The sequence below is a fragment of the Dipodomys ordii genome, unplaced genomic scaffold, assembly GCF_000151885.1.
Source record: "Dipodomys ordii isolate 6190 unplaced genomic scaffold, Dord_2.0 Scaffold122, whole genome shotgun sequence".
In the NCBI taxonomy this organism is placed as follows: Eukaryota; Metazoa; Chordata; class Mammalia; order Rodentia; family Heteromyidae; genus Dipodomys; species Dipodomys ordii.
In genome coordinates, this window is record NW_012267338.1 from 36,366 (window position 1) to 63,117 (window position 26,752).

Genomic DNA, 26,752 nt, shown 5'->3' on the forward strand with positions numbered 1-26,752 from the left:
TTCTTAGTTCTGTAGGATACACACTGGATTCTTGAGTGCATTCTCCCCCTCTTCTGCTCTGCCTTTGTCGACCCCATGACCCCACCCCACCCCTTCGAGTACCCGTTTCTTGTTGTTTTCGTTTGCTGAACATTGATTTTTGCCTTTCTAAAGAGTTAGACTGTTTGAGATCTCCCTTGAATCTACTCTAGTTCCGTTAATGCGTTCATATGTACTTGCATACCATTCAGTGTCTTAGGAGTGTGTGAGCTAAATCTAGCTTCCACCTATAAGGGGAAACCTAGACCCTTCGTCTCTCCATATTAGGTTAAGCCCGTTACATTGTTCAGATTATTTTCCTCTTTTTTTTTAACATCCATGAGCTTCAGTCCCCCGAGAGATATAGACCAGTCCAGGAACAACTGAAATACTGCAATAGGAGCCCAGGGCTGCGATTGACGGAGGGAGGGGACAGAAGGGCCCCCAGCCCAGCCCTGCCTGAGCAGGTGAGGGCAGACTGCACATAAGGAATATGCAGGGGAGCCTTGGAGAGGCGAGGGAAGCGAGTCCCGGCTAGAAACCGCCTGTGCAGACGCTGCCCATCTGGGGGAGAGCTGCCAGGAGGGCCGGAGGAGGGGAATGGGTGGACTCTGCAGGAGGAACCAAGGCGGAATCCCCATGTCCGCTTAGGCCCGCCAGGTTCATCAATGAGACAGAGAACTGAGGAGAGACTGAGGCTCGAGGCCGGGAGGGAGAGGAGGGGTTTGCTTGGGGTGAGCTGCTTACCCCCTGATCTCTTCCTTGTCTCTCTGTAAAAGCTGCTGGATTCAGCCTGGCCTGTCATCCTCCCACTGGGCTGACGTCTCTGTCATTTATTCTATCACCACGGGCTGGTGGGACCATTGGAGGATTCAGATGCAAATTATTTGCAGTGAGAATTTTGAATCCCTTCACATAAATAATGGGAGAACATGTAAATTCAGTGTGGTCCAAGGTAGAAGTCATATTCATATCCTGTTTGGAACAAACTAGAGAATGTTTTTACCGGGCGGGCAGAGACAAAGGACTTGAGAAACAGGGAGCTGGTGTGTGTGCAGATGGCTCTGTTTGTAGTCATGGTTAGGCAAGGCCTTTGTTTTGCTTCTGATGATTCGTTTCCAGAAAAGCATTGCTTCTCCCGAGACCACTTTACAGGGCTAGAAAGGTTGCGAGACAGGCTGCCTGCTTCCGCAGCCACACAACGCATCCTCTGCCCGCTCAGGAGACTGGACTGTGAAGCCGGCACCGGAGGCTGAGATTGGAAGTAGCAGCCAAGAGGACACTGGCAACAGTGCTAGTTCCTTCTGTGAACTCTGACCCCGCTGGTGCCTGTGTGTCCCCAAAGACTTTCCTTTTATTGGCAAGGCTAATGACTTCTCTTTCTCTGATGCATACCTTATTTTAACTCCAGTCTGGGAGATTTCTTTCCATAACACATTAGCAGCCCAGAGCCCCTGGCAGAGGCCAGTGTGGAGACCCAGAGGAAGGAGAAGGAGCTTTAGAAGGAAGGCTCTTCGGCGTGTTTTCCCACAGAGGTGGCCGCTGCCGCTACCGTGTCTTCGCTTGCTGCAGAGTGAAGTCGGCCTTTTTGCTGGCTTTTCCTTCCCTGCTCACTGGAATAGATTTGGCTCTGCTTTGTTACTGCGATCAGGGTGATCAGGCGATCAGGGAGTGCTCATCACCGTGGCCCAAGCTGGCTGGCTTGAAAAGGCACAGTGCTGCGTGCCCCGCATTCATCCAGGCACCAGCTCAGGAGAGAGAGGGGCTGCTGTGTGCAGGGGGGGGCCCCAAAAAACAAAAAGAACCCCCCTTCCTCCCTCCTTCTCTCCCTCCCTCCTTCCTTCCTTCCCTCCCTTCCTCCCTCCTTTCCTTCTTCCCTCCCTCCCTCCCCCTCCCTCTCTTCCTTCCTTCCTTCCTCCCCCCTTCCTTTCTCCCTTCCTCTCTCCTCCCTTCTTCCCTTCCTTCCTTTCTTCCTCCCTCCCTCCTTTCCTCTCTCCCTCTCTTCCATCTTTATTCCCTCCCTCTCTTCCTTTCTTCCTCCCTCCCTTCCTCCCTCCCTTCCTTCCCTCCTTTCTCCCTTCCTTCTTCCCTTCCTTCCTTCCTTCCTTCCTTCTTTCCTTCCTTCCTCCCTTCCTTCTTCCTTCCTTCCTCCCTTCCTCTCTTCCTCCTTCCCTTTCTTCCTTTCTCCCTCCCTTCCTTTCTTCCTTCCTCTCTTCCTTCCTCCCTCTCTCCCTTCTTTCCTCCTACCCTCTCTCCCTTCTTTCCTTCCTTCCTTCCTTCTTTCCTTCTACCATCTCTTCCTCCTTTCCTCCCTCCCTTCCTTCCTTTTTCCCTCCCTCCCTTCCTTCTTCCCTCCCCCTTCCCTTCCTTCCTTCCTTCCTCCCTTCCTTCCTTCTTTCCTTCCTTCCTCCTTCCCTCCCTCCCTTCCTTTCTTCCTTCCTCCCTCTGTTCCTTCTTTCTTCCCTCCCTCCCTCAGCCTCATCTGTTTGGGCGGTTGGATGGCCAGGCTGTGGTTTTTCTTGACAGGAGACAGGTGTCCTCTGTCTGTCCGGAGTCCTCTGGGCCGGGGGACAGAGCTGAGGGCTCTGTGGCTCTGCTCACCCCTCCCCCCTTGTCTGACAGGAGCACTTGATTGAGAATGAGGTGTCCATCCTGCGCCGGGTGAAGCACCCCAACATCATCATGCTGGTGGAGGAGATGGAGACGGCGAGCGAGCTCTTCCTGGTGATGGAACTGGTCAAGGTGAGACGGAAGGTTTCCTTTGGGGCCAGATTCTAACACCTGAGACGTTGCTGAGGGAATACGCTCCGCCTTCCAGAAGCTTTCATTACGTAGAAGCCTGAAGATAAGGGTCTCACAGACTTTCCTGCCCGGGGTCGGGTTTGAACCTTGATTCTCAGATTGCAGCCTCCTGAGTGTGCTGGGATTATATGCATGAGCTTCCCAGCTAAGCATAAATGTGACACTTGATGCTTGTAGACAGGGGGGGGGGCTTTTTGCTGATGGAATATGTGCACGCTGCACGCCCCGCCTGCACAGGGCCGCGCTGCTGATGTTCTGGCATATTCTCTAGGGCGGAGACCTCTTTGATGCCATCACTTCTTCCACCAAGTACACCGAGAGAGACGGCAGCGCCATGGTGTACAACCTGGCCAGCGCCCTCAGGTACCTGCACGGCCTCAGCATCGTGCACCGGGACATCAAGCCGGAGAACCTCCTGGTGCGTTCCACGCCTCCGCCCTCCCTCTTCCAGCTCCTGTCTTTGTTCCTGTAAAGTGGTTGTAGCACTGAGTTATTTACTTGGCTCGATTCCTCCTTGCGTTTCTGAGCACCCCAGAGGTCAAGCGCCTCAATGGTCTTTCTGACTCCAGTACCTTGGACAGTGCCAAGAAAGTCCAAGGCAGAAGCGCTCATTCCTTATCTGTTGCCGATGCCCGGTGCCCGGTGCCCGGTGCCCGATGCCCGGTGCCCGGTGCCCGATGCCGAGCAGCTCTCCACGGGCAGCCGGCACGGGACGCATGCAGTGAATGGTTAACAGGTCACAGAATACTTACACATTTTAATGACTCTTCTTCCCTCCCTTCCTCCTTTTTCCCCTTTTTCCATAATACCATCCAATCAACCATCTCTTCTTATTCCTGTGGAAGCACATGGAATCACAGCTCTGACTGTTTTCCACCTGGAAGGTGTTGTCTAGATCATCCCGTACCAACACAAAAGCTGAAATACCCTGAAAGTGGCGACTTTCAAAGTCAGTGGTGCGCATTTGTGACTGTGAGTGTGGCTCATTCTGGACCACGCGGTGAGGCCCTGCCTCCCAACAACACCTTTCTGAGCACCAACATGTCACCGCAGGCGGAAAATTCCACCTGTGAAACCTTCATTTCATGCACAAAATTACTTAAAATGCTATGCCCAGTTACCTTTATAGGTAGCGTGTATGTGCGGGAAGCTCTTAGCTCTGTACATCATTTCAAGTTTTATTCTCCACCCCCACACGCACACTACTGGAGCTTAAACGTAGGGCCCTGTGCCATCTCTTAGCTTTGGCATGCTACCATTTGAGCCACACCTCCAGTCTAGCATTTTGCCGGTTAATTGGAGAGGGAGGCTTATCAGGCTTTCTTCTTGGCTAGCTTTGAACTTAGGTCCTCCAGGTCTCAGCCCTTTGAACAGCTAGAATCACAGGTATAAGCAACCACCAATGCCTGGCTCCAAGCACTTTGGTGTGTGTGTGTGTGTGTGTGTGTGTGTCTGTCTGTCTGTCCGTCCGTCGTGGGCTTGAACTCTGGGCCTAGGCGCTGTCCCTCAGCTCTTCAGCTCAAGGTGAGTGCTCTACTTGAGCCACAGCGCCACTTCTGGCTTTTTTCTTCTTATGTGGTGCTGAGGAATTGAACCCAGGGCCTCATGCATGCAAGGCAAGCGCTCTACCACTGAGCCACCTTCCCAGCCCTCCAAGCATTGTCTGTCACTGTGCTGCCCAGGCTGGTCTTGGATTCTTGGACTTCGAGGTTGCTCCTGTCTCATCCTCTCGGCTAGCTAGGACTGCAGATACTCAGCGCCACCCTGCCTGGCTGGACCCGCACACGTGTGTGGGGTGCTGGAGATGGAACTTAGGGCACCCCACATTCGGCAAACGTTTACTGTATGACTGAGTGGCACCCCTGGTTCCCAGACCAGGGCTACTCCGCTGTGCTTTATGTCTAGGTCTTTCTATGGAGCGAGGGAAATCCTTGGTCTGAAATAAATAGATAAGTGTATTATGGTTTTGTGAACTCCAAGGAGAAATGGAGTAAGCCAATCCTCGGGATGGTGCCAGTGAGGTCCTAGGGCTCCAGATTCACCACCATGACTTTGTTGGGACTTCCCCTCCTGCACCCTCTCTGAGCCAATGGGTGAGAGTGATAGTGCTCCCCCCCCTACTCCTACCTCCCCCCCCCCACCATGAGGCCCAACATAAGTAAATCAAGTCAAAAGCCATTTTTTTCTCTTTTATTTTCTTGCTGGGGATTGAGCTCCCGGCCTTTACATGGGAGGAAATTTATTTCTCTGCCACCGAGTTAGACCCAGTTGTGAAGTTCCTCAAAATAATGCCACGCGTGTCTCTGTGTCTGTCTAGATGCGCACTCCATATTTAATTCTTCCAGCCTTGTAGACCATCTCCACCTAAGACTTGGGGCGTTCTCTTCTCTTACTCGTTATCTGTGTGTGTCGCACTGGGGAGTGATGAATCAGATCAAATAGTAGTATCTCAGGGGTGTCTTTCCCGGTGACATTCTCCTGAAATGTTTTGCTGAGGAGGACAGCTTGCCCAGACATAATTCAGTGACTACACACCGCTCTCTCTCTCTATTTATGCTCCCGACTTGGAATTCTTTGGGGGGATGTAAGAAACAGGACGTGGGGATCTTCTGAGATTGAACAACATGCCTTAAACATGTCCAAACTGACTGTTTAAAAGAAACACTATTTTTCAAAAGTACTACCTAATGGGTGTATTTTTAAGACATAAAAACAAAGTAACAGTGACATTAATAAGACTTTTTTTTTTGACTCATGATACAGGCATTTAGGAACTTGTGCTGATTATGTTCTTATCACCGCAATGACTTAGAACATTTCTTTCTAATGTCTGGGTTTCAGTGAGTCCATGAGAAATCCTAATTATAACTCTAATCATTTTTGTTAATGTTCATATTAACTGTGACAGATCAGGGCTTGGGGGCATGGCTGGAGTGATAGATTGCTTGTCTCACCCTGAGTTCAAGTCCCCATACTTCAAAAAGAACCAAAGCCAAACAAAGCCTGAAGCCTGGTTCCAATATGTGTAATGGTGGAAAGTCTTCAGAACTGGCATGGCTCAGAATCAAGATGTGAGACTTCAGACTAAACCATTCATGTCTTTGAATGTGTTTGTGCAGGGACTCAGAATCAGAAGGAATTAGATCAGAATTAGAAGGAACCGAGAAGGACTCACAGTCTTCACCCTTATTCCCATGTAACCAACGGTGAACATGAACAGTGTTCTCAGCTCAGACCTGGGATGTGTCTCAGCCCCCACCCCCTTTCCACGTCTGCAGAGCTCCATCAGCATTGGTGTGGATTGCTCGGGCGGTAGTGAAGGTTTCATTGATAACTAAATAAATCATGGCGTCACTGTGTAGTGGACTAAGGAATGACATCAGAAACGGCTCCTCCTGAGGAAACATTTTCTCAGGTTTTTTTCTTCTTTAGTCGGCAGTAGTTGAGATAAAATTCAGTCTGTAGCAAAATATGAGGGAAAGCAAACCAAAGATGTTTCAGATGCCAACTGGAGACCTCTGCTAGACATTCGTTCTCTGCCGTGGTTTTTTCTCCCCTCTGAAGTTGATTATTTTTAAAACAAGAAGACGAGGAAGACTAACCAGAAAGTTAGCAGGAATGAGATCCTGGCTTCAAACTTCAGTAGCACACACACACACACACGCACGCACATGCACACACACACACGCACGCACATGCACACACACACACACACACAATTTAATTTTTATATTTCATCATTGATAGTTCAGAATACAAGGCCACCCACCTCCACCCCAAATGTTGTCTTCCAAAGTGAGCACACACTTACCATGGAGGAGGCCCAGTGCTTGGCTGCGTGGTTACTCATCAGCACTCTTTCTTGGTCTGTCCAGTGCGTGGCACACAGTCGGGTCAGCTTTCGGGCATTTCTCAAGCCTGGGTATGTGAGCACACCCCAGAGTTGTTAGCTTCCCAGGGACGGTACTTCCTGCAGGCCCCAAATAATGGCTTCCAAATTCCACAAAAGCCTGCCAACTCTCTGAAGAGAAGAAGTAAACACTATGGAGAAACCAAGCTAAGGGGCGATGCTCCTGGAGGGAGAGGTTTCCTTTGAGTTGATGAGAAACGGGCCTGTGTCTGCCCTGCCCTGGCTCCCTGTGGCGGAGGAGGAGGAGGAGGAGGAGGAGGAGGCGTCTGATGGTGTGCTGTGTTCTGTTGCAGGTGTGTGAATACCCGGATGGGACCAAGTCGCTGAAGCTGGGCGACTTCGGGCTGGCCACCGTCGTGGAAGGCCCCTTGTACACCGTCTGCGGCACGCCCACCTATGTGGCCCCCGAAATCATCGCTGAAACCGGGTGAGGCTTGGGCGGTGGGGGCTGGCGTGGGAAGAGTGGCTTCTGTGCGAAGAAAGCCAGGCAGAGAGGGGTGGAGCCTGCAGTCTGGCCTCAGGCTGAAGAGCTGTCCTGTACGATTCCCTGGCCAAGAGCCCCGGGCTGGAACTTTAGAGCCAAGACCAGTGTCAAGCATTGGCCCTTTCACAGGGCGCTGGAGGCTCACACCTGTCATCCTACTACTCAAGAGGCTGAGATCTGAGGATCGCAGTTCAAAGCCCGGAAAGTCCCCGAGACTCCAATTAACCACCAGAAAACCAGAAGTGGCGCTGTGACTCAAAGCGGTAGAGGGCTAGCCTTGAGCAAAACAGAGCTCAGGGACAGCGCCCAGGCCCTGAGTTCAAACTCTGCGACCCACAGAAGAAGGGGAAAAAGTGGATTGGCACTTTTGCAGGAAGGGTAGGCCAGGACAGCCACTGTATTCAAAATACACTGTGTAGAAAAGGAACTGCATAACTGGTAGGTGGGGAAAGGAAGGGAAAAGCAAAGGAAGGGGTGCACAGGCCTGTGGAGCGTTGTACTCTTAACCTCACATTTGAAATTGCAAACCCTCCGAGCAACTCCTTATTAATAATGATAAAAACGAATGTGTGCGCTTGTGTACACACACACACACACACACACACACAGGGATTGGTACTTTCTAACTGATCAAGATTGTGATTAGGTTAAGAAGAAAAGCAGAGGGCTTGTCTACAGGGTAATGCATTCATTCCTGGGGGTAAACGGGAGTATGATCTCTCCGTGACCCAGAATCAAGGGCGGTTCCGGGGAGTCCTGCCATGCCCCTCCTTGTCTTGCAGCTATGGCCTGAAGGTGGACGTGTGGGCGGCGGGCGTGATCACGTACATCCTCCTGTGTGGATTTCCGCCGTTCCGCAGGTCAGTGCACGCGTGTGAGCAATCGCACACCTACAAACCAGTGTTCACTCATGGCAGAAACTGGCTGGCTGGTTAAAATTGATAAAAAATTTTTTAAATGGAAAGCTTCTCTTTTTAAAAGTCATCGGTGTTTCAATTAAGTGTAAAGGGGTTTTGTTGATAATTGCCAAAAAGCAGAATGACGCAGACACGCCGCTGTCTGTGTTTGCGGTCCTTCGGGCGTGGAGACAGACATTCGTGGTGAGAACGCGTAGTTCTGAGGGCATGTGCGGTTGAACCCACCCAAGGTTTCATGAAAGTCAGAGCATTGGTGACACTGGGGCTTCAACTCGGGGCCTCACAATTGCCAGGAAAGTGCTTTATTACTTAACCAAGCCTACAGTAGCCCCTGTATTTTTTGTTGTTGTTTGTCAATTGTGGGCTTTGAACTCTGGGCCTGGGCGCTGTCCCTCAGCTATTCAGCTCAAGGCTAGCGCTCTACCACTTGAGCTACAGTGGCACTTCCGGCTTTTTTCTTATGTGGTGCTGAGGAATCGAACCCAGGGCCTCAGGCATGCAAGGCTAGCACTCTACCACTTGAGCCACAGCGCCACTTCCAGCTTTTTCTGCTTATGTGTTGCTGAGGAATCGAACCCAGGGCCTCATGCATGCAAGGCTAGCACTCTACCACTTGAGCCACCTTCCCAGTCCTAGCCCCCTGTTTTTGTTTTAAATCCTTTTTCCCCCCAGATAAAATGTCTCACATTCTCACCCTGGGGATCCTCAGACTGTGATCCTCTTATCCACGCCCAGACTGTGTGCTGAGTTGGGATCTCACTAACTTTTTACCCAGGATGGTGTCAGTCAGCCTGATCTCTGCCTCCCGCACACCTGGTGTGCGCCTCTGCCCCCTCCCCCGCCCCCAGCCCCGTGAGTGTGGAATTGTGTGTGGAGGGAGAGCTCTGTCATCCAGCTGCCAGCTCCTGATCTTCCTTCTAGGTGGGAATAAATAACTCAGTGGCCCCATCAGGACTTTCTTCTGGACGGACTCACCAGGGGCTTGGTGGTCTAGCCTGTCTTCTCATGTAGTTGACTCCCTGTCAGCTGGGACAGCAGGAGTAACTTGGCCAGGTGTCTTTTCCTCTCCGAGGGGCTAGCCTGGACTGTGCACGGCGGTCGGTGTTGCTGGAGAGCGCGTTCCCATGCCAGTCACTGGGTCTGGTCTCACACTTGGGGACGCCCCATTGGCTAACTCACGCTTCACAGCTGAGCCTAGAGCCCAGCACACGAGGGGTTGATGAACAGGTCCTCACAGGGAGAGACAGCATTCGTGGTCACGTCACAGTCACACTGCGACCTGGCTGGTTTTGGCAATGACATGTTGGGAACGCTAGTCAAGTGTAGAAAGGAGGTATGTTTAGAGAGCAAGGGACCCTGGGGCCTGGTCCATGGAGTCCCCCTCCCGTGGAGAGAGAGCTCCCAGGAAAGGGTCCTGAGGACCAGCGTGAGGGGAACGTGTGCTCACCACGCCCTCTAGTGTTTCTCTGTATCAGTGCAGTCAGGGAGGAAGGCGATCTTTTATGTCTGGTGGTGGTGGTGTGTGTGTGTGTGTGTGTGTGTGTGTGTGTTGTTGTTGTTGTTGTTGTTTTGTTGTTGTTGTTGTTTGGTGATTTGTGTTCTGAGGGCATTTTATTTTTTTAACAAAAGAAAGCCAGATTCTTGTATGTATTATGGGCTGTTACTGAGCCAGGGCCGCCTCTGGCAGGGTCTCTAGAGAAGGGGCCGTCTGATCAGGGGCCGTCCAGCCACGTTCTGAGAGCACCGCGGGTCACGAAACCGCAGCCAGCTTGCGTTGAAGGCGGAAGGAAATGTGCAGAAGAGATTCTGTGGTGCTGAGCTATGGAGCCTGTGTCTCTCAGCACAGGGGCATTCAGGGTAGACTTCACAAGCTACATAACATAAAAATGTATAAAGAACATGATAATTCAGTGACAAGTGATTATGGTATCCAGTGGATTATCTACATAAAATTTTACCTAAGGCCAAACAAATACTTCACAGCATTTTCTCTGTTTTATACAACAGACAACTTCAAATCAAAGCATTTGAACGGAAATTATTGGGAATTTCTAGTTCAGTGTCCCCTGGCTGTGCCATCTTATTCTTTCTTCTTTCTGGGTTTTGATGTTCTCCCTCCCTCCTCCTCCCTGCCTTCTCTCTCTCTCTCTCTCTCTCTGTTTTTCTCTTTGCCACATCACATTAATTTTCACTCAGGTGGTGATTTGGTTTCCAGAGGTGCCCTAAATTTTTGTTGTTGCCAAAGCAAGTCTATTCTTACAGTGTCTTGATGTTCCTGCACACACACACACACACACACACACACACACACACACACACTCATGGGCACACGGGCACAGGGAAGTATTTGAACAGCCTTTCTGAAGTAGATGCTGACAGTGTCAGGCTACCATTTCTGACCTGAAAGTCAGAAGGTAGTCTGACACTGAAAGAGACTTGGCCTGACTCCTTTATTGTTGGAGGATTTTCTGCAGGGCTTGTTTTCGATGTGATCCAAAGATTGTTTGGCTGGGCACCCATGGTGCATACCTGTAATCCTAGCTACTCAAGATCTGTGATCTGTGATCGTGATCAAAGCCAGCCCAAGCAGGAAAGTCTGTGAGACTCTTGCCCCCGATGAACTACTCAGAAAAAGCCGAAGTGGTGCTGTGTGACTGAAAATAGTAGAGCATTAGCCTTGCACGCAAAGAGGCTCAGGGACAGCGCCCAGATAAACAAAACCAAAAATGAATCAAGGACTGTTTTGTTTTCCAAAGAAGCGCTCTGGAGGAGAGCAGCCTGGTGCCGGCTGTGCCTGCCACGGTGGGGATTCGATCCCGTGGCTTTCCTTCCTTGACTATGGGGAAGGATGTATTAGCGTTAGCTCCCGGCTCTTCTAGTAGCGTCCTGGCTTTGGTAATTCACACTATTGATCTTCTGGGGTGCCATCCTAATTGCTGAGCGCCCCCCCCATCTTGTTTGTTGACTAGGCCTGGATTGCTAAGAGTACCCCACCCCCCCACCCCCGGAAGCTGCTGTAAATGGCTGCTGCACTTAGACTTGAGCTTTTAATGATTTATTGACAAAATCAAACTACACAGATTCACAAGAGATCTGGGATGGGGGGGGGATGGGAAGAAATGAATAGCACAGTCAGGAGGGTGGGTGAAGGGACGATTCTGGAAATAGGTAATATTTTCTCTTTCTTCGGACACGGTCTGCCATTCCCTGGTTTTCTAAAGGTTTCTGTAACATCTCTTGTGTCCGGAAGTATGTTCCATGCTTGTTTTGAGTGGAGCTCAATCCACAGGGACACGGGAGGCAGGGAAAGAAAACATCTGGCCACATAGAAAGAAAATCTTTGCACCCAACGGAAATCCCTTCCCCGAGGGTAGCGGAGGCCTGACCTGGCTCTTTTCTCTCCTTGCCCTTGTTTCTCACCCTGCCCAGGCCTTGCGCAGTGCTGTCCGCTGGTCTGGGTTAAAAGCCATAGATACCAACTGCTCGCCAACTCTCCTCTGTGTGTGTGTGTGTGTGTGTGCGAGAGAGAGAGAGAGAGAGAGAGAGAGAGAGAGCACTTGAACTCGGGGCCTGGGTGCTGCCTTTAGTTCCCCCCCCCCTCGCTCTAATCTGGAGTTCTACCACTTGAGCCACAGCTCTAGGTTGTTTTGGTTGTAATGAGAGCTTAGAGTCTCACAGACTTTCGTGCCCAGGCTGTCTTTGAACCGCAATCCTCAGATCGCCCCTTCCTGGGTAGCTAGGACAAGCGTGAGCCACCAGCACCTGACTAATCGTAGGACAAAACCAAGCTGCTGTTCACATTGCTCGAGACCTGGCTGTGCAGGATCTGTTTCTAGAGACAGGCTTCACGTGTCATGTTTTGGGGGACGGTGGGGAGTTACGAACACTCCGAAGGCTCAAGAAATTGGCCACACTTGACAGGCAGTCTCGGGCCTCCGTGCTGGATTTGGATCTTGATCGCACCTGTTCCAGAATGTTCCATGCCTTCACCCTCACAGCCGCAGCCTCTGCCCTGGGGGTGCGTGGATCTTTTCCAGGGGGGCTTCAGGTTTCTCTGATGCCTTCTACCCAAAGTGTCTTTTCCTGTCCAGGCTCTATGTAGGGTGTAGCGGTGAGGCGGGGGGGAGGGGTCCACCGAGGAGCCAGGGCTGCGGGGGGGGGGGTCCGGCTGGCATCTTGTGGGCTCTCTCTCCTCCACACTAAGCGCAGGTGATGAGCAGTTCTAGCTTTTTCCAGGTTCCACACACACTCTCCCTTTCCCACAGACTTGGCGCTTCTGTTCTGCTCTTTGCCATGTTTTGACTTTGGTTTTTTAAAGTTTAAACTCAAAGTTAACATGCAAGCCAAGAGCCAGTGGCTCACACCTGTCATCCTAGCTACTCAGGAGGCTGAGATCGGAGGATCGCAGTTCAAAGCCAGCCTGGGCAGGAAAGTCCGTGAGACTCTTATCTCCAATGCACTACTTCCCATAAAAGCTGAAGATAAAGCTGTGGCTCAAGTGGTAGAACACCAGCCTGGAGCAAAAATAGAAGCTCAGGGGTAGTGCCTGGTCCCTGAGTTTAAGACCCAGGATCACCTGTGTACACACACACACACACAGACACACACACAGACACACACACACACACACACACACACACCAGCATGCGTTAGTGGAGGAGGGAGTTTGTTGTGACATGTCCACACATACATCATGTATTCCAGCCCCTCCCCCTCCCCCTCCCTTACTCTCTCTTCTCTCCAAACCATTCCACAGATTGCATCAAACAACTTTGACCACATCCCACTCACCACTTGCTCCTGTCAGCGCCCCCTTTCCCTCCCCGCCCCCCCCATGCTACCTGTGATTTTGGCTGTTTCATTGGAAGTGTGAAGAAGGGAAAGTCAAGTCGCTTTGACTCAGATCTGTTACTTTTCAAGTCTCATTACCGTGAGAGAGAACTGAGGGCAGATGCTAAAAATGTTTCCCCCCAAAATGAAGATTTCCGTTATTTATAGATTTCTCGTTTTCACCCTCAAGTCTGTCTGTCTTGTGGTCAATATCCATGACATGGAATTCACCATCCTAACCAGTCCCCTGACTCCCGTGTGGAGTCCAGTGAGCCCAGCCCAGTCCTCCTGGGCTCAGGTGATCTTCCCATTGCAACCTTCCAAATAGCCAGGACTACAGATGTGTGCCACTATGCCCAACTTTCATATTAACTGTTTCTTTGGGCTAATACCTAAGAGGAAACATGTGTTCCCCTACATGCAGTTATTGTATGGTGTTGTACACCCAAAGAGACTGACCCCTTGCCGTCCTTCCCGGGGGAGTGTGTGGTGACGTGGACTTCTCTTCCGTTTCTCTGTCCCTCACACAGTGAGAGCAATCTCCAGGAAGACCTGTTTGAGCAGATTCTGGCCGGGAAGCTTGAGTTTCCAGCCCCCTACTGGGATAACATCACTGACTCTGCCAAGGTAATGGGCTAGCCTGTGACCTGGGGTTGTGTTCCATTGCAACCAACCCCGCTTCCCTAGTCTCTGAGTTCTTGGTTTATTCACGGCTCGTTTGTTAGGCGGCCGTCAGAATATGAGAAGGAGCTGTGAGAACCCCATGAAATGTTGGTACTGACCCAGAAGTGTCAGGGTTCACGTCCCTTTGGGGGGGTGCATGGGCGCCTTCTGTGCTCTTGTATTGCTGCTGTGGCAATGAAAGCCTCGTCTGTGGAAGTTTCTGGAAGGTCCTGGGCTGCGGGCGGTGCTGTCTGGCTCCGAACACTGGACACGACGTCGCGTTGCATGTGTCTGCTGACACACGCCGCGCTTGTGTGCGGTGTCCGCTTCTTCTGCAGGAGCTGATCACTCACATGCTGCAGGTAGACGTGGACGCGCGGTGCACGGCGGGGCAGATCCTCAGCCACCCCTGGGTGTCAGTAAGTACCCCTCCCCCCCGCCCCCCGGGCCGGACGCCCACGGGACAGGGGCCTCCTCGCCGTGTCCTCGGCCCTGGCCAAGTTGTGCATTCAAGTTCAGAGGCAGACAGGATGTCTGTCCCCCCCAGGGTGCAGCCGGCCCAAGGGGAGCCCCTGGGAGGAGGCAGCAGGCTCCAGGGTCCCCGACTTTTCCAGCCTGCTCTGTGAGTAACCTGGGCAGGTCCCCAGCCCTTTCTGGGCCTCAGTTTCCTCATCTGCTTTTTTTGGGGGGGGGCATCAGTGGTGGGGCCTGAACTCTGGGCCTGGGCGCTGTCCCTCAGCTCCTCAGCTCAAGGCCAGCGCTCTACCACTTGAGCTACAGCACCACTTCTGGTTTTCTAGTGGTTTATTAGAGATAAGAGTCTCACGGACTTTCCTGCGCAGGCTGGCTTTGAACCTCCATCCTCACAGCTCAGCCTCCTGAGTAGCTAGGATGACAGGCGTGAGCCACCAGCACTGAGCTACGATACTCTTTTAAGAGACTCGGTGTCTCACGTTCTGTAGCTCATGGGTGAGTCACCCGGGCTGTCGGATGGAGACGCGTCCCTCCCATCCCTCCCTGCGTCCCTTCAGTGGGGGGCTGTGGTGGCGCCCTGGGCGTAGGAGAGACACGGGGGACCAAATGGCCATGGCTGGGGAGTTTGTGCCCCCTCGTTTCCAGGAGTTCAATTCCTTCACCCGGGGCTTGGGCTCCCGGGGGCTCCGGGCTTTCTTTCCCTCCTGGCCATGGCTTCCCCGCGCTGAATCACTGGGCTTTTGCACCAAATGCCATAAAGAACAACAACTAAACGAATTCACTCTTTTTCTTGCCTCGGTGCCAGTGATGGAACCCGGGGCCTGACGGAGCCTGGCGTGCTCGGCCCTCAGCTCCACTCTAGACCTCGTTTTTTAAGCAATATTACCCAGGCTGTCCTTGAAAGCCTAAGCTCAAGCGATCTTCCTACCTCAGCTCCTGAGGTGCTGGTACTACAGGTGTTCATGAATGCACTGGGCATGAATTCTTTATTAAAATTATGAGTGGCCAACCCGTTTTTATGTTTCCATGGGACTGTTTTTGTGCTAAAGTAGGTGCCTTGGTGAGGACCTCAGATGGGAGCCAAACAATCCTGTCTTCCTCTGTGCTTCTGGAGACTTCTATTCCCCTCCTTGTCTAGTCCTGAAGAGTGGAGTGAGTGGTCCAGGGTCTTTCTGGGATGTGGCACTGCTGAATAACTCTGTGTGTGTGTGTGTGTGTGTGTGTGTGTGTGTGTAAGTGCTGTCTCCCCAGACACGCTCTGCAGACCCAACCATTACATTTTTTTTTCTTTTGTTGTCAGTCGTGGGGCTTGAACTCAGAGCCTGGGCGCTGTTCCCGAGCTTCTTTTGGCCAAGGCTAGCCCTCTACCACTTGAGCCACAGCACCACTTCTGGTTTTCTGGTGGTAAATGCCAGCCCCAGGTGGCTTTGAACCGTGGCCTTCAGCTCTCTGCCTCCTGAGTAGCTAGGGTTACAGCGTGAGCCACCTGACGCCCATTACTTTTGAAAGATCATTGTTCCCTTAGTTCTATGGCCAGGATGGTCTGTTTAGGAAGGGGTCAGGAGGTCGGGGGTTGGGGGGGACTTGGAAAAAAAATTCGTCCAATGTAGGGATCGGAGCTCACTCGGTTCGCTTCTTTTCTCCCCGGCAGGATGACGTCTCCCAGGAGAGTAACATGCAGGCTGAGGTGACAGGTAAACTCAAACAGCACTTTAATAATGCGCTCCCCAAACAGAACAGCACCACCACCGGGGTGTCCGTGATCATGGTGAGTGGGGCGTGGGGTTCTGCCGTGGGGAGCCCAGCCACTGGCCTGTCGGAGGTAGCGACCCCGGGGGCCCCCGCGTGGACGCTGTGCCTCCCGTGCTCCCCACTTTGTAGGCCCACGAGGGGCCCCGGGCGTCTCTAATCCAGGGCTGAGGCCTTGTGGATTCTGTGGGAGGGCAGACAGTAAAGGGCGGGGCCGTGCGCCCGGCCCCTCCCGCCCCCTCCTCCCATGCGCCCCCCTCGCTCTAGACAAAGCCAGGTGCAGACTGGGTCTGGGGACACCCCCTCTGGGAGATTTCGGGGTGATCACACAGCAAACACAGGAAGGCCTGGAATTCTAGGGTAGCCGTGGCCTCATGCGCAGATGGCCTGAGCGGACCTGAGCTGTCACAAGAGCTGAATTTAAATACTGACAACAGAAGTACGTGGATGGAGCCCCGGGGCCATCTGCCTCCCCTGACAGCCGGGAAGGGTTAGAGCGTCAGGAACCGCCGTACCCAGGCTGGCACGCAGCTCACTGGCAAAGTAGAAGGCCCTGGGTGCAAACCCCAGCGTGCATGTGTGTGTGTGCGTGCACACGCACGCACACACACACACACACACACACCGTGTTCTGTGTGTAAAGCAAAACCTCCAGGAGAGGGTGGGAAGACCCCGAAGCAAGTTCCCTTGCTGTCTGTCGAGTAGCTCAGACTGGGAGGAAGCGCTCAGCCCGTGCCCAGCCCCTCGAAGCCTTTACTCCGTGACTCATTTGTGCGTCTTCTCTCCGGGTGGGGGTGGGGTGGGGGCAGAGGGCACAGGCGTGCGCCCACACTCCGCACCCAGCCTCAGCCCAATTCCATGCCCGCCGCACACTGCGGTGGGACTCGCCCCACGCGAGCAGCGTGCAGGTGGCGGCCTCCCATTGGCTGAGGGCCGGTCCCGCAGCCCAGCATCAGAGCCCGGGGCTTGGACGGGGCGTGTCTGGTCTTGGACGTCCAGGGTGGCTGGTGCAGTGTCGGCCGGCGTGTGTGCCCCATGGCTTCCCGATACCCCTCAGCAGGGTCGCGACGCTGCCCGCGTCCCTTCTGTGGCTGGTGCTGGTGTGGGGGAGATGCCAAGGTTGGGACCATCAGAGAAATCTGGTCTCTGCCAAGCCCTCATCTTGGCGGCACAGAAACTGGCCTGTGCCTTTGGCCAGAGCAAGGCGTGGGGACGTGGGCACAGACACCTGAGCCCTCTCCTCCACGACGACACGCCAGCCGTCCATCCCTGGCACCAGCCCTTAGCTTTTTCACTCAAGGCTGGTGCTCTGCTACTTGACTCACAGCTCAGTATCTGGCTTTGGGGTGGTTAGTGGGAGATCAGAGTCTCACAGACTTTCCTGCCCCAGCTGGCCTTCACTGGCGATCCTCAGATCGCAGCCTTCTAAATTGCTCAGATTACAGGCATGAGCCTTTACTAAGGAGCCAGGGCCTGGTCAGCCAGCCTAGGATAAGAAGAGGTGGCTGTGTTGGACAGGGCGTGGTTTCAGAGAGGCCAGTGGGTTTGGTGACCTCTGGGGAGAGGCGAGCCTGGGAAAGGGCTGCCCTGCCTTCTGCCAGCCTGAGAGGCCGGGCCGAGAAGGACAAGCCTTCCCTCCACTGAGTGCTGAGGGGAGGGGGGGAAGGGCCTCTCAGCTCCAGGGTGGGATGGGGCTGGGCTCTGCTCAGGGGGTGACCGGGGAGCCCCCTTTTTAAGGCAGACAAAAGTGTGTTGCGATTGTGTCGCTTCTGTTGACAGTAAGTGTGGTTTCTGTCCCCGCTTCTCTCGCCCTCCTGCCTGTCCCGCTGCCTGCATTGCTTCCCTGCCCTAGGTCCCGGGCCACGGTATGTACTAACTCACTGCTCTGCCTCGCCCCCTCTGTGCTCGTGGCGGGAAGAGAAAAGGAGAAATAACTGCCCAGAAGAGCATGCGCCGGCCCCCCTGGGGGGCTTGGTGAGGAGGTCCTGCGGGGTGTGGGAGGTCGATTTCTCCCAGCTCGTTGACATCGTCCTTGAACACACCAAATATCCTGAGCCTGGCCAAGGCCCGTGGAGAACACAGCCCCGAAGGCAGCCAGCCGAAAGGGCTCAGAAAGCGCCAGGCTTTCTGTGGTCAGTGTTTAAAAGGACAGGAAGACGCTGGGCGTGGTGACTCACACCTGTAATCCTAGCCACTTAGGAAGCTGAGATCTGAGGATTGTGGTTTGAAGCCAGCCTGGACAGGAAAGTCTGAACCACCCAAAAGCCAGAAGTAGCGCTGTGGTAGAGTGGTACAGTGCTCGCCTTGAGCACAGAAGCTCAGGGGCAGGGCCAGGCTCTGAGCTCTTGTCTCAGGACTAGCACCGAAAAGAACCTGGAGACGGATCTCACCAGGCCTCGTCATCACTGTTCTTTGAAGCTCCCTGTGCTGGGGCTGCCCACCTCTACCATGCTGCCAGGCAGGCAGCTTGCAAGCCAGCATGCATGCAAGGAGAAACCCAACTAAAACAGAAAGAGAGCAGGATGCTGGCTCCTCAGAGCCCGTTTCACACATGATCCAGCCTCTTGGGTTGTTAGGGGTATATTTTATTACCACTATTATTGTTATTTCTATAATACACTAATAACGTCTCCCTCGGTGACAGACTCTTCAGCCAGGCAGGTTTGCTGTTTGCCCCAGGTGTGTTCTGAGCCTGGGTGTGAGCAAGGTGCTGGGAATTCTGGTCACAAGCACATGGAGGGGGGGGGCTCCCCAAACCATCACCTGTCTGCAAGGTCTCCAGTGGGAGCTTGAGGTTATTTCTCCTCTTCTGTTCCTGAGCCTTGTGCATGCTCTGTGGTGCTTTCTGTGACCATCAGCGCTGGCCGGGCCGGGCTCACGCACGGCCTCCGCTGGTCTCTTCTAGAACACGGCTCTAGATAAGGAGGGCCAGATCTTCTGCAGCAAGCTTGGCCCCGACGGCAGCCGACCCGCCACCGCCACACCCGCGGAACAGATCTCACCAGCCCCCGCCTGGGCCGAGGAGCCCCCCGCAGCCCTTCGGGGTCCCCCCTCACCTCCTGGTCCTCCTGCAGCCCCCGGCTGCCCATCGCGGGCAGGGACTTGGCGCCGCCACCGAGACTGACCCGTGCAGAAGGCGCCACGCGGGGAAGGGAAGGCCACGGCGGCAGCTTCTCCCTCCGCTGGCACCGCTCGCTGGGCTCCCTGAGGCCACATCAGCGTGACGTGTGTCACAGCACCCGTGTCCAGCCGGAGGGCGTGTCTCCGCGTCACCCAGACAACACACAGCTCTTTTCCTGACTGTCACGGCCACGTCCGATGATCCAGGCTCCCCGGCCTCACAGTGGACGCGTGTCTGCCTCTGTCCCTTTGTGAACGTCCCCGTGCCAGGTGGCATGCCACCTTCCCCTGCAGGGGGCCACCAGCGGGGCCTGGGGTCCTGCAGGACACGAGCACCCCAGGGGGTCAGTGGCTCATGGCCATGGGTTGCAGACTTTCGAGAGGTGCTTGCAGCGGCTCGGGTGCTGGGCTCACCGACTTTGGCGGGGTATTTATTTGTACACGGGCCACAGAGGCCACTGCTTCCCGGGCCGCGTGGGGCAGCCCCATGCCGCTGGGCCAGGAACCGCTCCCCAGGGGCCCGCCGAGGTCCTGCGGGGACGGGCGGGCGGGAGGTGCTGCTCAGACACCCTGTGACCTTCTGGAAGGCTGCTGGCAGTTTTTCCTTTTCTGCATCGCCCAATCCTTTTTAATAATTGTACATAAGCCTCGTCTTGGCGGCACCTGCTCATCTTCGAAGCCGGTGAGCCCTCCTGTAGTTGCTTTTCGTTGTTAGATTTTTTTGCCTTCTACAAGTGTTCCACCCCCCCCCCGCCCCCCCTGCAATAAAACATTCCCTCTTCCGAAAAGCCATTGGGCCTGGGCAGAGGTTTCAGTGTGGTTGCTTTGCAGAGGCTGAGTGACCAGCTCAGGGGGTTGGGGGGGGGGGCCCTGGGGCCAAGCCGGGAAAGCACACACTGCTGTGTGTTTGACTTGTGATGGCAGGCAACAAAAACACCAAGCGTAACCCAGTTTCCCAGCAGAGGGAGCTCAGGAACTGACAGCAGGAAGATTGGGCCTTAGGGAACCAGGCTCAGGACAGCTGCTCTGTGTCTGCCTCCCTGTCCCCTCGCAGAGATTCTGCATCTGTCTGTCTGTCTTGTCTGTCTCCTCTCAGAGATTGTGTGTCCCCCCACCCCCACCCCCGGCCTCATAAGCTGCAGCCAGCCTGTGGCTCCCCTCACCCTGATCTTCCTCCGTCCCCAGCTTCTCTCAAGGGTTTTCACCTCTAGGACTTGAAAGCACGTGATCTGACTGATCACATGGCTGCCTGCAGCGGAGGGCCCTGAGCTCCGGCCCTCCGTGGGGTGTGGAGCCGGCCAGGCGGGCGGTTGGATCTTTATTCACTGTTTTAGGGTCTTTCCCTTCTTGGAAGTAGGATGTTTTGAAACTCGCGGGCCTCTTTGCTTCCCCTGCTGGAGGCTTGTGAGGTACAGAATTGGGCTCCACGCTGCGTCGGGGCTGGTCACAGCAGAGAACTGTGTGGCAGAACGAGCTAGCTGAGGCGCTGGCACCTTTGCTCATCGTCTGGCTTTTGCGGGTGGGAAAGGTGGCTGTGCTCATCCGGAAACGAGCTCTGGCCAGCGTGACGGCCCGGGAGGAGGCCGTGACCTAACTCCCACCAGGAGCTGTCACCCGACCCAGGGGTGGCCGGAAGGAAACGCACTCCCACCTCCTGGCCAGCCTGGGTGGCAGGGATGGAGGGCAGGCAGGGCTGGAAGGACCTGGAAGGCTCCAGAAACCACACGCGTTGAGCGGCATTGAAACAGGCCGGGGAAGCTCAGCCCCATGCCAGTCTTAACAGCTGCCTGCTGAGTAACTTGTTACCTGTGAACGGTGAAGTGTGGGTGCAGTCCAGCTGTACCCCAAGATCCTTGGCCAGGCCTTGTAGACCTTTTGTACTTGGCCACAGCCGCTTCCCTGCTCCTCTGACAGGCGTTGAGGTCCAGCCCCTCCTCCCCCCATGCAATCCGGGCCTGAGTGAGCAGCCACGGCGCGCCCACAGGGTGGACGGCCCTCTTCCTGTTTTGTTTGCCAAGTGGAACTGAAGTGCGAGGCTCCGTCAATAGGCAAAGTAGGTTGTTTGGGCTGATTTATAAAAAGACACTTGGCGTAGTCTGGGAATGAGGCCCATCCAGGAGCGTCCTGTCTACATTCGTATTTGCGTACGTCAAAATGACATTTCACTCTATCACCTCCGAAGCCGCCGGCCGTCTCCCAGGCATTTCCTAACTGTGGTATTTCCCAGTCACGAATGCAGACAGGATCGCGGTGCTTCCGTGAAGATGAACATATCAAGCAGGAATCCCCGGAATATCTTGAGACAATGCATATGAGGAGCCTCGAAGTTCCTGCACGGTTACCAACACTAGCCACCCCCCCCCTCCATTGGGGTTCACTCAGCCCCCAACTCCCACCCCTACCCTTGGACTTTTTCCTTGGTTTACATTAATTGGTTTACATTTTTAAGAAGCCTAATTCGATGAAACAGGCAACTGCTGAATTCACCCTGAAGAAATGCGCTTCGCTCAGCAGATCTTGGCGAGAGCCACTGATATTTTTGTGGGGTCCTTTTGTTCATTTTTCATCGTGGTAAGATCTAGAAGCAATAGCGGCATGCCATGACCTGTGCTCCAAGAGGTTGCATAGCCGCCGCTGTGCTCGGCTTCTGGGGTTTCTCCTAGGCTCTGCGGCTGTGAGGCCCAGCAGGCCTCCCGCTCACTCGGGAGCAGCTCAGGGAGCGGTGGCTTTAAGGCACGCATTCCCTCCTCACAGTTGACATCTCCTCTTTGTCTTCTGCACGGTTTATGATGCAATGATGGGTCTGGGGACATGTGACATAGCGTCTACTGCAGGTCATTGTGGCAGTCATGTGACAGGGAGACGGCTGGCCAAGGAAAGCATCCTGCTGTCAGTGGGGTCTCTCTGTCTGCCTCTCTTGCCCACCACTCTGTTTCTCGCTCTGTATACTGATCAAAAACTATGATTAAACCACAGCTTGGCATTTGACATTTGAGAATAACTTTTATCCTTGTGTAAAAATTATTTTTTTTTTGAGTCCAGTCATGGGGCCTGAACTCTGGGCCTGGGCGCTGTTCCTCAGCTCTTCAGCTCAAGGCTAGCGCTCTACCACTTGTGCCACAGCGCCACTTCCGGCTTTTTTCTTTTTGCTTATGTGGTGCTGAGGAATTGAACCCAGGGCCTCATGCATGCAAGGCAAGCGCTTTACCACTGAGCCACCTTCCCAGCCCCCTTGTGTAAAAATCATTAGTAAAAAAGATATTTCCAATAGTCCAATTACAAATTCCATTTTATTCACTTTTACTGTCAAACTAAATTATTCTTTCTAAATCTTTAGTTAGAAAACACCTGAATGTGTAGCGGGGAAGGCGAGCTGCACAGGAAACAGAATGTCAGCTGCCGCTTCAAGTTCACAACATACAAAGAGTTTATTTATGTAGTACAGACCTTGTCTCAGATATTTTTACAGAGTTCTCATGTTTTCATACAGCAATCTACTAGAAAAGTAGAATTATACAACACCAAAATAACATTGTTTCTTAGTACAAATTGCTAATCAAAAGGAAGGTGGAGACAGGTGAGTGGAAGATGATGGGTGTGGCCCCGCTGCCCCCCCCCCCCCGGGCTGGGGCAACCTCGGGCGGGCTTTGGGACTCGCATTTACTTTCAAAGGAAAACACACTCGAGCCCAAGGGGGTTCACTGCATCATCTCGTTGTGCCACCAGGAAGACAGATCGCAGGATCTTTTTGAGCAGGACAGGACAGGAACCACTTCACACTCGCCATTACAGAGACCCTTCACGCCTACCACACAGTAAAGTCAAATCGCCTCCCCCAAACCATAATTTTCTATGTCTAAAAACATGCTTGAAGAATAACTATATAGAAATTATTCGTTGAGATGTTTTTCAATTATATTTGCCATAATTTAAACATTACTATTAAAATCTCAGAAATTTCAGCACTGAAGAAGCACAATTGTTTGGGAAAATCCAGGACAGGAAGGAGAGCATACAGCTCCTCCACCAGCGCGCGCCCCGCCCCCACTCCAAAGCCATGGGTTCCTCCAGACTGCCGTGCGCGGGAATGGGGTTCTGTAATGTAGCTAGAACAAGTGGGCTTATTTCCCCACATATGTTTCCATAATTGGTGAAAATAGACTTCTCATTATGACTAAAAATATAGATTTTTTTTTAAACTACGAACCCGGCAGCCAGTATTCTGCTTTGCTATTTGTCCCTACCCCCACCCCAAAGTCAAGCAAAGTCTACAAAAATAGCAATTAACTTCAAAAAATATTTTGCTTCTTCAAGCAAATTTCGGTTACATTCAGTGGTGACAGCTATTTCTGCAGGGTCGCTGCTGGGCCGGGGCCGCGGCGGGCAGAGCCTGGGCACAGCGGCGCCCTCAGTAGCGGGTTTGGTATTCGTGATGCCATCGGTTGAAGTCGTTGTAGAACAGAACGATGCTTCCGGAAGCCATGCCTGCGATAACGCACCTGGGAGAAGCAGAAAGAGGGGCTCAGAGGTGTGCTCCTGCCTACAGACCCGTGATCTCTCTCTCCCTCCCCCCTCTCTTTCTCTGTCTCCCTCCCTCCCTCTCTATTTTTCTCTCCTCATAGCAGGGATTGAACTCAGGGCCTTGTGCTTGCTAAGCAAATGCTCAACCACGAAAGCCACACCTTTTGCTTTAATCCATTTTTCAGACTGGTCTCCTGCTTTTGCCCAGGCCAGTCTTAAGCCTCCTATAACTACCACCAGAACATCTGGGATTATAGGCATGCTCTACCATATCTATCCCAGTTCATATTTTGTTCACTGAAATGCATACCTGAGTAAGCTCAGAGCGCTGCCTCTGACATGCCAGAGCTCGTGCCCACACCCAGCTCACCCTTTTGTGGAGGGACAGGTACTGACAGGGCAGGTAAGATGCCACTAAAGCCTCAACAGACTCAGTGATTTCTACAGGGTTGGGCTGCTGAGACCTGTCTTTCATATGGGTATGAGGATCAAAGAGACAAAGCAATGTAGGAAATGATAAGTTAGGGAGATTTCACCTCTGACTGGTCCGGAAGCGATAAGTAAAAAGGACCAGGCATGGTGACTTACCCCTGTAATCTCAGGGAGGCAGAGATCATGATCTGAGGTGACCCTGGGTGGAAGGTTTCCAAGTTTCCCCCTCACCCTACCCCCCAACACACACACACACACACACACACACACACACACACACACACGGAGACATGCATCGGAGGATGGTGGGTCGGGGCGGCCCAGACAAAAACGTGAGAACCTATTTGAAAATCACAAGTAAGAAGGACTAAAGGTATGGCTCAAGTGGAAAAATACCTGCCTGCCCACACAAGGCCCTGGGTTCAAAGCCTGCGGACGGTGATTTGGGCTGGGCTCTCCTGGAGGTGAATATTCTGTCTGTCATGTTCTGGGCTGGAGCCTGACCCCACACTCCAGCCACTTCAGGCAGTGACCGCTAAGGCCGCGGTTGCCCCCTGTCCCCGAGGCGGCGGCACAGGGCAGGGACGGGAGCAGCGTGGGGAGAGGGGAGAGGCTGCCTGCACATGGCTGCTCCGGGGCACAGCCTGCAGCATAACCCTTCCTCGGCAGTTTGGCTTCCACCACGCATTAGGAAGCTAGTGTCTTTCCAGTGGCTCCTACCAAGACTGGGAACTAAGATGTGCCACAGAAGAGAGCCGGCACGAAAGAGGGTAGATGTGAGGGCCTGAACTCTAAGGAACACAGACACAGAATGCTCTTTCCCTCATCTGTTACTACTTCAAGAGATTCAATTCTCCACTCCAGGGCCAGAGATGGGTGGAACAGCTAGAAAATATGGCCCAAGTTCAAGCCCACGACCGACCAAAAAAATTAAATATATATATATATATACACATATGTGTGTGTGTGTGTGTGTATACATATATCTCCCATTACCTTCCAGCTACCCGAGACTATGTCAGAGTTTTAAACACAAAGAATTTGGAAGTGAAAGAATAAGAAAAAAGACAGCCGAAGTGGCTGTGCTAGTATTAGAAAGCAGTAGACTTTAAGTCAAAAAGTGTTAGAAGCACTCTTTCCTGCAGCCAGGAAACAACTGCATTATGCATTAAACAGCTGAGCCCCAAGTACAGGGAACAAACATTAACAGAATGGAGGAGAAAGAACACATGCTTCCACAACAATAGGCTGGAGATTTTAATACCGTATTTTCAAGAAGTAAGCGGGCCCATCAGACAGACAGGAAGGAAGCAGAGGACCTGAACAGTCCTAGAGGACACACTGGACCCAGACGCATTAGCTTACATTAGCCACAGCTTGGTAGGAGTGCGGCAGTGCCCGGGACACAGCTCCCAGGGTAAGCCACGCTAGGCCCCAAAACACGTCTTCACGATATAGAAATAAAGATACCATACATCTTTTAAAAAGGTATCAGAATGAAACTAGAAACTAATAAAAGAAAAGGTGGAAAATCCACCAAGAGGTAAAAATGAAAAAGTAGGTCAAAAAGAAATTACAAGGGAAAGCAGAAAATAATCCCGAGACAAATGAAAACCCAACATGCCAAAACTTGCCAAGACATGCCAAAGCTTGCCAAAACACGTCAAAAGTTTCAGGCTGATACGAAAACAGGGAATTCACAGGTATAAACACATACTCTGTAAAAGAAGGAAATCTTTATACTTTAAGGATCCAGGAAAGAAGAGCAGACTACATCTAGAGCTAGTAGAAGGAAAGAAGGAAAGCAGATAAATAATAAGGGGAAAAACCCCTATAAAACAAAAATAGGTCTTTGAAAAAAGATGAATAAAGGAAAAAGGAAGCTCCAGAAAGCAAAGTAGGGATAGCACTACAGATTGTGCAAACTAACAAATAAGATAGTTCACTGTGTAGGAGATAATCAGAATCTGGATAGCCCAAATGAAGTGAAGACATTCTGAGAAACAATATACCAAATGTGAATCATAAAGACACGGACAACAGGAACAGGCATCTGACGAATAAGGAGACTGAAAAAGGGATGATTAAAAATAAGAAACCAAACAAAAGAGAAAAACAACTTCCACCAAGGAGAAGCCCTGGGCCATACAGCTTCGCTGATGAATTCTATCAAAAACAGAATAGGGGGAAGGCAAACAATGAGTCTAGCATTTCCTTGACCCCTCAAAGCTAGAAAAAGACCCCACACCCTCCAACAGGGCAGACCAACATTCCTTGTGAGTGTGGATCCACGATACTAACCAACTAGACTCGACAGCAGGTCGGAAGGGTGATCTACCATGACCATGTAAGGACCCTACCCCATGAAGAAAGGCAGCTGACAGGCAAAAACCAATATCCCTCAGAACGGACACCACGGGAACATCTTCCTACAGAAAAGGTGCTTTACAAAGTTCAATTTCTTTGGGCGATTAACAACCAGCTACGAAGAGAAAGCAATGGCGTTGGAGGACAGGGAGCATTGGTGGCCGTCATGGCGGATGGCCCGCCAGTGGCAGAGCGGGCTGTGCGTGGCCCAACATCCGGATCAGAACAGGAAGACTCAACTAGACAGCGGGCCGTGGAAAGCATGCCACCCAGGACGTGGAGGATGCACGCGGGATTCCACGTGTGGGAGGTGATTAGAAGACGGGGGGGGGGAGAACCCCTGTTTAGTAGGGTGGGTGCCCGTGGAGAGGATGAAAAGTGTAGCAAATGGAGGTGGTGGTGGTGGTTAGACAACACATTTAATACCATAGAATCCATACACTGAAAAAATGTGTTGAATATGTG

General features: G+C 52.7%; 2 protein-coding genes across 4 annotated transcripts in view; one reads left to right on the top strand and one right to left on the bottom strand.

Annotated features, from left to right (window-relative positions):
- Dclk2 (doublecortin-like kinase 2) overlaps nucleotides 1-19,461 on the top strand; it is a 49,220-nt gene extending 29,759 nt beyond the window's left edge. Inside the window, exons 8-15 of the mRNA XM_013029709.1 lie at nucleotides 2,641-2,760; nucleotides 3,092-3,238; nucleotides 7,024-7,157; nucleotides 7,997-8,074; nucleotides 13,492-13,588; nucleotides 13,963-14,043; nucleotides 15,750-15,866; nucleotides 18,753-19,461. Of these exons, the coding sequence (XP_012885163.1) occupies nucleotides 2,641-2,760; nucleotides 3,092-3,238; nucleotides 7,024-7,157; nucleotides 7,997-8,074; nucleotides 13,492-13,588; nucleotides 13,963-14,043; nucleotides 15,750-15,866; nucleotides 18,753-18,971 (993 nt within the window). The 3' untranslated portion in view covers nucleotides 18,972-19,461. The remainder of the gene's footprint in view (nucleotides 1-2,640; nucleotides 2,761-3,091; nucleotides 3,239-7,023; nucleotides 7,158-7,996; nucleotides 8,075-13,491; nucleotides 13,589-13,962; nucleotides 14,044-15,749; nucleotides 15,867-18,752) is intronic.
- A 2,777-nt stretch (nucleotides 19,462-22,238) lies between these two features.
- Nucleotides 22,239-26,752, bottom strand: part of Lrba (LPS-responsive vesicle trafficking, beach and anchor containing) — a 443,002-nt gene continuing 438,488 nt past the window's right edge. For all 3 annotated transcript variants that reach the window (XM_013029761.1, XM_013029760.1, XM_013029762.1), the window contains one exon: nucleotides 22,239-23,466. In XM_013029761.1, the coding sequence (XP_012885215.1) occupies nucleotides 23,376-23,466 (91 nt within the window). In that variant the 3' untranslated portion in view covers nucleotides 22,239-23,375. The remainder of the gene's footprint in view (nucleotides 23,467-26,752) is intronic.